This window comes from Fukomys damarensis, unplaced genomic scaffold, assembly GCF_012274545.1.
Source record: "Fukomys damarensis isolate Sample0158 unplaced genomic scaffold, DMR_v1.0_HiC HiC_scaffold_19, whole genome shotgun sequence".
Classification (NCBI taxonomy): domain Eukaryota; kingdom Metazoa; phylum Chordata; class Mammalia; order Rodentia; family Bathyergidae; genus Fukomys; species Fukomys damarensis.
In genome coordinates, this window is record NW_022900931.1 from 65,841,217 (window position 1) to 65,853,994 (window position 12,778).

General features: G+C 52.6%; 2 protein-coding genes across 4 annotated transcripts in view; both read right to left on the minus strand.

The window, feature by feature from the left end:
- Positions 1-2,680, minus strand: part of Klk7 (kallikrein related peptidase 7) — a 4,069-nt gene extending 1,389 nt beyond the window's left edge. The window contains exons 1-5 of one of the 2 annotated variants that reach the window (XM_010640628.2): positions 2,445-2,680; positions 1,877-2,110; positions 1,443-1,602; positions 1,122-1,369; positions 790-926 (exon numbers count right to left, since the gene is read on the minus strand). In XM_010640628.2, coding sequence (XP_010638930.1) covers positions 790-926; positions 1,122-1,369; positions 1,443-1,602; positions 1,877-2,063 — 732 coding nt within the window. In that variant the 5' untranslated portion in view covers positions 2,064-2,110; positions 2,445-2,680. Of the gene's footprint in view, positions 1-789; positions 927-1,121; positions 1,370-1,442; positions 1,603-1,876; positions 2,114-2,444 lie in introns of both variants that reach the window. The other variant, XM_010640629.2, reaches the window with a different exon arrangement.
- A 6,474-nt stretch (positions 2,681-9,154) lies between these two features.
- Positions 9,155-12,778, minus strand: part of LOC104873793 (kallikrein-8) — a 4,493-nt gene continuing 869 nt past the window's right edge. For both annotated transcript variants that reach the window (XM_033765919.1, XM_019210093.2), the window contains exons 3-6: positions 12,422-12,581; positions 12,009-12,271; positions 10,467-10,600; positions 9,155-9,348 (exon numbers count right to left, since the gene is read on the minus strand). In XM_033765919.1, coding sequence (XP_033621810.1) covers positions 9,193-9,348; positions 10,467-10,600; positions 12,009-12,271; positions 12,422-12,581 — 713 coding nt within the window. In that variant the 3' untranslated portion in view covers positions 9,155-9,192. The remainder of the gene's footprint in view (positions 9,349-10,466; positions 10,601-12,008; positions 12,272-12,421; positions 12,582-12,778) is intronic.

Consider the following 12,778-nt stretch of genomic DNA (forward strand, 5'->3'; position numbering starts at 1 on the left):
AAAAAAAAAAAAAAAAAAAAAAAAAAAAAGTCCAATGTAGCCAGATGTGGTAGCGCACACCTGTAATCCCAACACTTGGGAGGCTATGAGTTCAAGGCCCGCCTGAACTGCAAATCGAGGTCTGTCTCAAAAGACAAAAACAAGAAGAAAAAAAAAATCAAATGTGATCCAAAGCACAAAACAAAAACCCCAGCAGCATGGACACAGCCCACAAATTTTAAATGAAGATAGTATGAGTTCTGTGTTGTGCTGAGTATATTCGGCCCAGAGGCAAAAGGAAAATTCAGTAAAACTGGGCGACTCGTTAAATTGGGATTTTGGCTCTTTTTGAGCCAACTTCTTGAAGCGTGTTGCTCAGAAGCCAGATGTGGCAGGGAATTCAGGGAATCCCCACACGGCGAGAGGCCCAGGCCAGGGGACGGCGAGTGTGGGGCCAGGCTAGGCAACTCAGCAACTTCATGAGACTCTGATTCAAAATAAAAAATAAAAAAGGGCTGAGATATAGCCCAGTGCAAAAGCCCTGGGTTCCATCTCCAATACCAGAAAAAAAGAAAAAAGGCCCAGAATGTACTTTATCTCAGTCGCTGGGTTTTTGGTGCCCCACGAAGTTTGGGGCTGAGGCCTTGCTCCCCAGTCCCAGGCATCCTTCCTCAGCCACATGAAACCCTGCCCGTGCCCCGAATCACAGCAGCCCGTGATGCTCACACGCCTGGCCTGCAGGGGATGAGGGAGAGACGGAAGAGGGAGAGGATGGCACAGGCCGGGCCAGGGCGGGGAGGAGAGGCTCACGTTGCAGGTGTTGGTCTTGGAGTCCTTGATGCCGGCACACAGCATGGATTGTCCCAGCAGGTCCTTGTACACCTTCTTGCACTCACTGGGGGCGATGAGGTGCACATCTGTGCACATGAGCTGGGCCGGGAAGGTCACTGTGGGAAAGGGAAGGGAGGCTGTCTCTCAGGTGCCTGGGACTCAGCTGCTGGACCTACAGGGAGAGGGAGGCCCAAGTACCAAGGGGCTGCTGGCCTGGACAACTGGGAGTGAAGGACCAGGGGCTGGGCCCGGACCCCCGGGTCTGAAAGAAGAGACTGGGCCTGGACCCTGGATCACTGAGGTAATGTCACCTTGAGGGCTGGTTATAGTGCCCCAGCCAGAGACGGAACACGAGGTCCCAGCGGGTTCGCAGCGGGTGGGCAGGTTGGCGGCCTTCACACTGGACGACATCCTGGCTGGGTTATCCAGCCGCACCAGCATGATGTCATTCTCGTGGGTCTGTGTGGAGTACTTCGGGTGGCGGAATGATTTTGTGGCCTTAATCTTCTGAGCGCTTCTGTCCCCGAGCTTGTCACTACCCACCTGCACAGTGTACTGGCTGGAGAAGGCGGGGATGCTCAGAGAGAGACTGTGACTCCCCACCTCGCCGGCTGGCCCTGGGCAGTACCTACCCCATCTTGCAGTGGGCGGCCGTGAGCACCCAGCGCTTGTCAACCAGGACGCCGCCGCAGTGCAGCTGGCTGCCCTTGAGCAGGGCCACCTGCCAAGGGTGGGAGCCTTTTTCACACTCGTAGCCATCGATAATCCTGTCCCCGTTCCCGTCACCCTCACCTGTCAGGGACACAGAGACACATGTAAGTAGCCAGCATCTGGGAGGTGGACAGGCAGAGACACAGGCAGAATGCTGAGGCCAGGACGGAGCAGAAGGCAGAGAAGGTGAGAGATGGTGTGGGAGGGGCCGTGGGAGCAAGGCGCAGGCACAGGGACTGGTAGAGAGACCTCGCAGGCAGAGGCCGGGCTTGGCAGAGAGAAGCAGAAAGCACAGAGCCGCCCAGCCCGGCCTTTCCTGGAAGGAAGCTGTCCAGGAGGGATGGTTCAGACTCACGGTCTCCTTGGTGAGGCTGACGGTCTCCAGGGTGAGGCTGACGGGCTCCTTGGTGAGGCTGACGGGCTCCTTGGTGAGGCTGACTGTCGGTGTGGACCTCAGGAGAGTCTACACGAACCCATTCGGCAGTTACCAGGGCTGAGCCCAGCAGCAGAACCAGCAGGGGCAGGAAACGGGATCCTGCCATGGTGCTTTACAGTCTCTCAGGGGCAGCTAGACAAGGACGGGCCACTTCTACTGCGGCAAGGGAGGGGAGAAAACTCAGGATGGAAAGTTCAGTCTGGAGCCCTCCTCCCTCAGGCTTTGGGGTCCAGGCCCAGCCTCCTCCCTCAGACCAGGGGTCCATGCCCAGGCTCCGCCTCAGACCGGAATTGCAGACCCTCCGCCCCTAGCTCCCATCCGTCTCCCGTCTTCTCAAACGGTAAGTGTGAATCCTTTCTCTTCCCCTTTAAGAGGTGCCAGTGAGTGACCTCCCGGTCTAAGCAGAAGGCAAGGGCAGCAGCAGGCCTGCCCTTCCTGGGCTCCCCCTCCTACCCGCCCTGACCTGCTACTCACATCCCCTTCTTACCTCCACAGCAGTCTCCGATCTGATCTAGGTTCTGGTCTAGGCTGGGACAAGTGTGCAGTACAGTGCAGGGCCGGGCTCTTATACACCGCCTTCTCCCCTCCCCCTGCACCCTGGGGTGCAGGCGGAGCCTCGCTTGGACACCTCTTCCTGCTGGCTCTGGCTATCTGAACCCCTGAGGCAGCCAAAGCAGTTGATACCACCCCGCTCTTTCTCCACCCTTCTTCTCGAAGCCAGGTCATCAAGTCTGGCGTCACCCAGCTCGCTGGCTCGCCCACCCACGCACATTCTGGCTCCGGAGGTCAGGGTCACGGGGGAGGACCAGGTGCGCCGGCTTGGAGGGGCGGGAAAGGGATTCCAGAAGGGCTGGAGCAAAGGCTGGCTCTGCTGTGGCTCCTGCCCTGGGCCTTTCCTGCCCTGGTCCCCTCCCAGGAGTGGCCTAGACCCTACACCTCAGTTCTGACCAGCTGTGGGGTTCATACGGGTTGCACCTGCCGGCCTTCCGTTCTGAACCCACTTCCAGCTGTAATAAATAGCGAAAGGAGAAGGAGTGCTTCCCTAAACTCTACCTGCTGCCTGCTTATGGTTAGCAATCTGTGTTCTCGTCTATTTCTGATTATATCCGTAGGGTTGTCTCTATATTATGTATTGATAACAAAAGTGTCTGTACTAAATATTATGTAATATGATTTAAAAAAAAAATACTGGACATTCAATCCAGGGCCTTCATGCAGAACTATTTTCCCCATGCTTTTTTTTTTTTTAATTTTGAGATAAGGTCTTGCTAAGTCACTAAATTGCCCAGGCTGGGCTCCACTCTGTGATCCTCCTGCCTCAGCCTCCCAGAGTGCTGGGGATTCCAGATATGTATCACCATGCCTGGCTTTTAACATTTTTGTCCTTGTAAAGTATCTGGAACGCTTTCCCCAGTTGGTATATGTGATAATTTCTCCATGTTTGAATGTTGTGAAATATTCCATACCATAGTGTTAATATTTTGCAACCTGCCTCAAATTGAAGTCCATGCGGGGGGCTGGGGGTTTGGTTGTAAGAGGGATGAGACATCTGTTCTTCTCTGCTCCTCGTATCCATCCCAGAAGTGTCCATCGAGGGTCGGCCGTGGCCTGGGATCCATTCTGGATGCAGCCCAACATTCCTGCAGGTGTAGATCTGACTGTTCTTGTGGGGCAGAGACCCCGAGTGCAAAAATGAGCAGGTGGAACGCAGAACTCATTAGGTACTAAGTGCAGTGGAAGGGAGTTAAGGCAGGGAAGAGGGCTGGGGCGATGCTGCTTCCCTGGGGTGACCCTATCAGGAAGGAGGTCCGAAGGCTCGTGTGAAGGCGGCACCTGAACCCAAGTTTATGGGGAGTGAGGAACAGACCCAGGTGGACCTTGGGGGAGACGTGATTATTACTTCAACACGAACCTGTAAAAGTGGAGTTGACGTCAGTTGCTACATCGGACCCCAAAATGCGGTCCAGTCCTCCATCCCCAGCTCAAGCTTCGCAGTCTGAATCCCAAACCCAATTCCATCTTCCACTCCTAATTTGACCTATGATAGGTATTATGGCTGCGTGCCAGAGCACGCACTCCTTTGCACCTCTTTCCCCGCTGATTCTGCTTGAAATCCTTTACCCTCATCACGACCCTAAGCCTGGGCCAGCCACATGCGGGAGCCACACCGTGCTTGACACTGATTGGTTCAGAGGTGGACATGTGATGCCTTTTGAGCCAATAGGGAGTGAAAGGAAGATTACTGGGACCTTCTGAGAATAATTTCCTTATCTTCAGAGTCACCTCAAGGGGTGCTCATTTATTCTGCTAGATGGTATCCCTTCTGTATGCCGATTCTGGCACTGTGGCAGCCTTCCTGGGGCCATGAGGGTACGTGGATGGTGGATCAAGCCAAAACATTGCGGATGGCCAGAGTGAGGGTCGTCTGGGTCTTTGATGAGGTTGTCGCGCTGGTGAACTATCCAACAGTGGAATCCCTCATCTTGTGTTTCTGTCAGGCTTCTGTCTGGGATATAGTTGTTTGGTCCTTACAGCTGAGTTCATCTTTACTAACACCTCAGTGTTGACCCAAATTCCAACTAAGATCCCCAATGTGACTGGGAACCGTGAATTCCAATCCAATTCTACCTTGAGTCTTCATCTTGAAGCCACAGCAGCCAACAAGGCCAGTCTCCCTCCAGTGATGGCTCTCTCCCTGGCCTTCATCCCATACCTGGCTCAGACCTGGTTCTTTACATAATACATTTACTGAGTATTTACGGAGCACTGGCTGTATGACAGCTGGATGAGATGCTGAGGAGACCGAGCTGCGTAAACCTGGGGAGTATCCCTTTTCCCAGCAAGCTGACAATCTTGTGTAAAAGAACAGCCATCCAGTAGCCCTAATAAACAGGTGTAAAATTACAGCTATAAAACGTGCTTTGAAGGGAAGGTGCACGGTGTCCTGAAGCACTTTTGGGCAGTTTGGACCCAGGAAGTGGCAGTGAACAGAAAGGTGCAAGCGTAGTAAACATTAACTGGAAAAACATGGGAGGAGTGAGGAGACCGTGCTGTGTATAGGACACAGCGTGCGCACGGGCCTGAGCTGGAAGCAGTGTGGACGCAGCCCCGAGCCAGACCCCAAAGTGCCTTTCATGGCTTGGTGAGTCTGACTGCACCTTGTGGACAAAGAAGAGTGACTTGGGCTTCAGGGAAATGGCGTAACAGGATCTGTATCTTCAAAACAGCACTCTGGATGTCGTATAAGGATGGACTTAGATGGGAAGATGTTGGCAGACCGTGGAGAAGTTGCTGTCGTCTAGATGAGACATGACGGTGACTCAGATGAGGACACTGGGAGGTGGAGAGGACACGAAGTGGACAGATTCTGATTGGACTTGGGAGAGAGAATCCACAGGCTGTGATAGCAGGAAGGGTGGAGACGTGGAGAGACAGAAGATGCTGAGGCTTTAGGTTCTTGCCAGGTGGTGGTGCCATTAACGGATGAGACGTGGTCAGGAGTGGTTGGCTGCTTCTAAGAAGGGGAAAAAGACCTCAGGAGACCCTGGCCTCAGGCGTAACTCTACTGCCCGCCAACACTAGTCTTGACAAGGCCCTAGGCTTAATAACAAGCTTCAACTCGCACCTAATCTTAAACCCAAATCCTGCTTCATCCTTGACCAACACCAACTTATACCTAAACCCAGAGCCTAAACGTGAGTTTCTGACTCCATTTATTAATGAAGTCTAGGATCCAACTTCACCTACCCTCAAACCTAACTTTTGATCTGATCCCAAACCCCGCACCCTGAGTCGGCCTCAGCCTTGCCTCAGACACTGAATGTCCACCATAGCTTTGGTCCCTGAAGCACCTCACAGCTGACTCAGACTTCAGTGTCCATCCCCACCGTATCGCAGGCAGCTCCTGTGCCCATCCAACACCAACCCTAGTGCTGCCCGAACCCATCCCTGTTCTCATTTCCAAGCCAGAGTCTACAAAAATCCCAATTTCATTTCTACCACCAACTTTCCCGCACTCCTTCTTCATTTCTCCAACTTTCCTTCCATGCCAACTATAAAACAAACCCTTCCAAGTCACACCACTCTAGTGTGCGTGCCACGCCAAGTTTAAAACAGTCACGAAACCTGACGCAATCCACTGTCACCAAGTCCAAAATCAGATCCCAAAACTCAGACCCCTGGCCTTACCCGTTCCACAGTGGGACCCTGGCCTTGAGGGGCGTCACCCTACCTGATTTGGGCTCCCAAGGAACAGAAACAGACCTGGGTTATGTAATCTGACAACTCCTCGACCTAGAAGCCAGTAACCTTCCTTTGCCGTTCTGAAGGGAGGAATTTTCACAAGGCACCCAGTTCTTTATCTTCTGCCTGAATCATCCTCTCTGGTTTCTCTCAACCTCGGTCCCCACAGTCCTGTCCGCAGCATCCTGTTAAAAAGTGGAGGGAGAGTGCTACTCTGGAGCTCTGTTATCCCTCCCAAGTCACCAGATGTGCTTTGCATGGCTGCACTCTGAGTTGTAGTCCTAAGTCTTTAATCCCAGTCTTCATGAGCAAAGGTGGTCACTTTGGAACTTTTGTTGTTTTCTTTAGCACCCATCTCAGACCGGGAAATGCAGGAGTAACCTAAATAAATAGTAGTTTGCAAGCCTGTGGCACCTACAGACACACTATGTTTATACTCAGCCCTGATCTTTGAGCCATTCTGCCTTGAGGCGAGGTGGAAAGAAAGTGTCCTCACAAGTCAGTCCCACCCAGGTTTGTGTCTTAGCTGCCCACCCTGTGACTTCATTTTTCTGAGTCTATATTGCCCTTCTCTAAAGCACAAGAGTGCAAAGCTTGAGGCAGCTGGGAGGGTTGCATCAATTATGGATGGAAGATTGGTGGGCCCAGGGCAGGCACTGAATTAACACCAGCTCCCTTATCCCACCATCCAGGGGATACAGCGGTTTCCGTGTCTTGTCTACCTGCATGCTGCTGTGATGGGTGCTTCTCACAGTTCGTCTCTATTCTTTCTCACATCCGCCCAAGTAAGGATTGTCGCCCTCATTTTATAGACGAGGAAACAAAAGTTTAAGAGAGATTAGATCACTTGAGCAAAACCACAGAGCTAAGGAGGAAGAAGGGTCAGAATTCAAATGCTGGGAAAGCAAAAGCCCATAGTATCATCACTGCGCACACACACACAAACACACACACACACTGGCGCGCGTGCGCACACACTCAGAAGGAAATTCTCCCATTCCACCCTCACATGCCTTGAATCTCATTTGTCTTAAAACAGACTATTAATGATGCATTCCTTGGGCCCATTAATGATGCTCACCCCCCACGTCGGCGAGAACCTAGATTCCTGTGTCCTCTGGGGTTAGCACCAATACCTGTTACTAAGTCCCACCTAGACACCAGGCTTCATACCTCCGTCACCCTCAGATCCATGTCCTACACCTCTTTCTGATGACTCACCCTCCAGCTCATGACCACACATGAGAACTGGCATTTGACCATGCTGCCAGCTGTGCCCTGCCCTGAGGGATCCGGGACACAATGACTCTGGCATCTCCCAACTCAGCCTCTGGCTTCTGATGGCCCATTGTTTTTGACTTTCTGGATTCCCTTCCCCCTTCCTTCAAGAACAACACTCCGCTTCTTTCTCATTTCCTATAGTTCTGGTGAAACTGTCCATCACAGGTGTCCAATCCCACCCGCCCCCTAGGGTACACAAATGACCCAGGTCAAGCCAACAAGAGCCATGCTTTCTCTTTAGCAACAGTGACGGATCTAAGGAGCAGTGGGACAGTCATAGCTGGAGATTGATGTGAACAAGTCATCTCACACACTCGTATCCCTTGTGGAGAGTGGCCTAACAACCCTAGGCAGCCATGGTTCATACCATGGGACTTCACATAGCCACCGACCGGCTCAGACTGGTCATCTGACCAGAGCACAAACAGATGTGGCTGAATGAGAAAAGGTGAGCTGGGCCAACAATATTCTTTCTTTCTTTCTTTTGTGAGACAGGGTCTCACTATGTAGTTGAGACTGACCTGGAACTCACTATGTAGCCCAGGCTGGCCTCGAACTCACAGTGACCCTCCTGCCTCAGCCTCCTGAGTGCTGGGGTTACAGGTGTGCGCCACCACGCCTGGCCAACAATATTCCTTCTCTCTCTGTCTCTGTCTGTCTTTCTCTCCTCTGTAATACTGGGGATTAAACCCAAGGGTGCTCTACCACTGAGTTATATCCCCAGTCCTTTTTATTTTGAGACAAATTCTCACTAAATTGTCCAGGCAGGGTTAGGGTTAGTCCTTTAGAAGAATATACAGTACTCTGAGAAATCCTAGCAGAGTGGCTATTTATATCCTTATAAGAACCATCCCACCCACCTTTCCCTAAGAAAATTTATGTTAAGCTTTTGCTCTTTTCACAGCTTTCCCAAATGACCTTTGTTCCACACTTTAATTTGGACACAATGTTTATTTCTTCCATTGATACCTCTAGCTGTTAAATTGTGAAAAAAAGATTTCTAGATTTTTGAGGAATGTCAAAGTATTATTATTATTATTATTATTATTATTATTATTATTATTATTATTATTATGTGTGTGTGTGCCGGGGATTGAACTCGGGTCCTTGCGCTTGCAAGTCAGGCCACTGAACTGCTGAGCTAAATCCCCGGCCCTAAAGTATTATTTTTTAACCTACTTGTTGGTTTCATTGGTGTTGATGTGTGAACATTTCCTGTACTCTTCTATGCATATCCCACAACCAGGAAAAGCGGGGAAGGAAATCTTATAACACTTAGGCTTCTTGGAAAAACTAAACAAAAGCCTTTTCAAGACTGCATTTTAGGGCTGGGGATTTAGCTCAGTGGTTCCGACGCCTGCCTTGCAAGGGCAAGGACCTGAGTTCATCCCCAGTACAAAAAAAAAAAAAAAAAAAAAAAAAAAAGACTGCATTTCACAGACTGGCCTCTTAGATATTTGAAAATCCTTTCTCTCCTGAAATAATTCTCCCCCTCATTCAAGTCTTTCTGAAATAAAAAGGTGGGGGAGTTATTTTGGGTACAGGCTCTTGCCAAAGAAGCCACGGGGTCCTGATCTCTTAGATCTGCCACCAATCCAGAAAGCAAGATGCAGCCCCTTCTGGTTCACCCTTCCCCACAGGGCCAAAACACAGACAGGCGAGGAAGTAGCAGGGGTGTGTTTATTGAAAAGGATCCAAGGCTTTTTCTAAGATCAGACCCTGTTGCCCATGGTCTTCTTGATCCATTTGTGGTAGCGGCAGATGCTGGTATAGACACCGGGTTTATCGGGCTTCCCACAGGGGTCTGAGCCCCAGGACGTGATGCCCTGGAGGATGCCGTCACACACCAGTGGGCCTCCGGAATCGCCCTGGAGGGAATTGGTAGAGAGCAGGGGCCTTGAAACGCCCACAACGTTTCTTCGTGTTGATCCTGGCATTTAATATTGATTCTATAATGTGATTGGTCCCGTACAGCCAATGAGGATAAAAGCATTGTTCCCTGAGGCCAATCAGAAGTGAGAAGGTGGGATCTCTGATGTACCAGATGCGACAGGGTATCTAAGGGTTATGGCCAAAATCCAGACCAATGAGGGAAGACTGTGAATGAAATCGAGTGGGTGCAATCGAGGAGGCAGACTGTGGTGGATTATGTGGAGGAAACTGACATGATGTTTCCTCCACAGATGCCAACCAAACATAGGAGAAAGGAGCTGTGTTCTTGTGGACACACAGACACACACAACCCCCAGGTCCCAAGGGACCATGGAGGGGCATCTCTGTGAAGAGCCCTTGCCTTTATGCAAGAATGGAGAGATTCCTGCTTTCATGGCAGCATCGCCGAGGGATACGAATCCATTCGTGGCCAAGGAGGGAGAAGGCATTGTCTCAGGGACCAATCATTAATGATGGGGTGGAGCTTTCACAAAGGGGACCAAGCCGGGGACACCAGACCCGGGTTACAGCCATGAGTTACGGGATGAGAATATTGCACCATGACAGGTCCTAAGGGCAGGGGAGTTTATTGAGGGGACAGTCGATAGCAAAGCATGACTCCCCGAGGAGCCATCTCAGGGCGTGGGAGCCGTCCTCGGACCCTAGTCAGGGCTCACACAGGAGGCTGACTTCCGGGCCAGGGGTGGTGTGGGCACAAGTTGCAGGTAGGAGAGCTGGGAAGTGGAGCGGCGAGCTGGCCTGGCCTCCAGCCTCAGAGTCTCTCCTTCGCGGACATCCTCCCTCCCTGCCTCTCATCCTGCAGGCCAGGCTTGCCAAGGAAATCACTCTGAGGAGCAACGCTCCCGGGCCCTGCGCTGTGTGAGCCTCGGGGAGCATGGCTTCCTATGAACCCGACTCCACTCCACTGTGTAGGGAAAAGGACGACCTCTCTGGCTAACTCTTTGGGGTCACCTTCCCACCACTCCCCACAAGACTTGAGCCTCTGCGGGACGGAGGTGGAGGAAGACGGCGGAGAGGGCTTCGGGTCACTCACCTGGCAGGTGTCGGCCCCGTTGCTGTTGCCCGCACAGATCATGCCGGCCGTGACCTGCCCTGGGTAGGCCTTCTCACACTTCTTCAGGGAGAAGATCTCCACCTCTGCGCAGTTGAGGGTGTCAGGAAAGTTCTCTGAGGAGCAGGAGGTTGTGAGAGAGCGGCCCATCCTGTCCATCCCGGTCTGGCTCTCACCTCCCTCTGCCCACCTGAAGCTTGAGGGCGCTCACCGGCTTATTTCTCAGGGAACATCACTTCTCCCCACTCCAAGCAGAGCTGTGCCCCTGGGGAGAGCCTTGGAGGTGGCCGCTTGTGTCACCTCCCAACCCTCTCCCTCCAAGGTCCCTGCCCTCAGGCCACCGAGTCCTCAATTTCCAGTTAATCCTCCTTCCTGTAAAAGTCACCTCCGAGAAGCCTCCGGAAGTGACCACTCTAGTTAAAACACTGCCCCTCTACCACTCTTTTCTAGGCCCTCTGCAACAGCTTACGGCAGCACTTAAGTCTACCTAACATTTAGTTTTACACAGTATTTGTTTATCGTCTACTTTCCCCACCTCGCACGCTACCCCGTGTGGTTCTGGCCTAATTATTGAAAATGGAATTAATCCTCTTATCCATCTTTGTGGAACAGACTCGAGGGGGAGAAAGCCTCTGTGTGTCAGAGGCTGTGTGCTCGCCATCACGTGAATTTCCCACCAGCTCTTTGAAGGAGGGATGTATCGTTCGTTCATTCACTCATTCTCCACCCAGCACTTACTGAGCACCTACTGTATACAGGCACCGTTCCAAGAACTAGGGGCATACAGTGAAGAAAATAGGGGTAAGTCGGAGCACAAACATCTACTGGGTAATGATTCCCAGTTTGCAGAGGAGGAAATCGAGGTTGGGAGAGGAGGAGGGGCTCCCCGGGGAGGAGGAGAGGCCGAGTTTGAACAGATCTACCTGCTTCATGAGCAGCTGTGCTTTGACAGCAACACACCGTCTCATTCACAGTAGGAGGAAGACAAGCAGGGACTCGATCCCGGCTTTGCCACTGTCTGGAGAACCCTACTGCCTGTGCCGAGCCCCGATGAGGGGTTGTCTGGATTCTAAAGTCCCGAAGGGATGGCTTCAACAGACGCCCAGACCGAGGAGGGATTGGGGACCTGGGCCACCGAGTCCCGAGCGAGGAAGGGTCTGGGCTCTTGGGTCACCGGGGAGAGAGGACAGGGCCAGGATCCTGGGTTCAAGGGAAGAGGGCGCTTAGAGTCTTTCCTGAGCCTCCTAGGAGTCCTCGTACCCTAACTCTGTTAAGAAGAGTACATAAAACCCTGAAAGCTCTCTGAGGACAGCACTATTCATCCAGAGGAGGGTTACGGAGCCCTGCTGGACTCTGAATGTACCCTCTTCCCCTCACCACTCCTGCCTGGTCTTCCAGGACTCAGTGTTAAATCCCTTCCCCTTTTTGTCTCCTCCTGGTACAACAAGGTTTACCAGTGGCTCCGGGTCCGCCGGGCGCCAGCTCGTCCTCCCCCGCCCCGCGGTGGCCAAGCCCTCTCACTACCTCGGGGGCTGCTGACAGTGCCCCAGCCCGATATGGTGCACTTCTGGCCGGCTTTGGCACAATGCTCCGCCAGGTCAATGGGCTTCACTTTGGGGCCTAGGGACGCCTGCTTTCTTAGTCGGATGAGCATCAGATCATGACTGTGGTCTTCATTGTTGCTGTTGTTGTAGCAGGGATACTGGATGGACTGAGCCACAGAGATTTCTTGTTCTGGTTCATCTTTACTCTGTAGGCTGTGATCTCCCAGGCGCACTGTGTACTTTCTGGAAACCGTGAGGGGAGCTTGGGAGCCAGCCTCGTCCTCAATTAGGACTCAGCCCTCCTCCCTCAGACCCGGGGTCCAGCTTTCTTCTCTGCAAGCTGAGGCCTCACTCCCTCTTCTCAAGCACCCCACCGTCCCAGCATCTACTCACGTTTTTTTGCAGTGGGCTGCAGAGAGGACCCACCTGGAGCCCACTAGGACGCCCCCGCAGAGCAGTCGCTCACCCTGGAACAAGGCCGTCTGCCACGGCTGTGAGTGGGGTTCACACTCCTGGCCCTGGAGGACCTTGTTCCCCTGTGCCTCAGTGTGCCCTGCAGCAGGAGGGAGAGGGTCAGATCGGCAGGGGCAGGGCCAGTGCCAGAGCCCAGAAGACCCCTGTGGGTTTCAAGGGACACAGGGCCAGGACTCTGCGTGATTCCTCTTCCTGCTGATCTGCTCAGTCCTGGCAGCCACTCTGGGCCACTCACACACACACAGACACACAGACACACACGCACCAGCACCCACA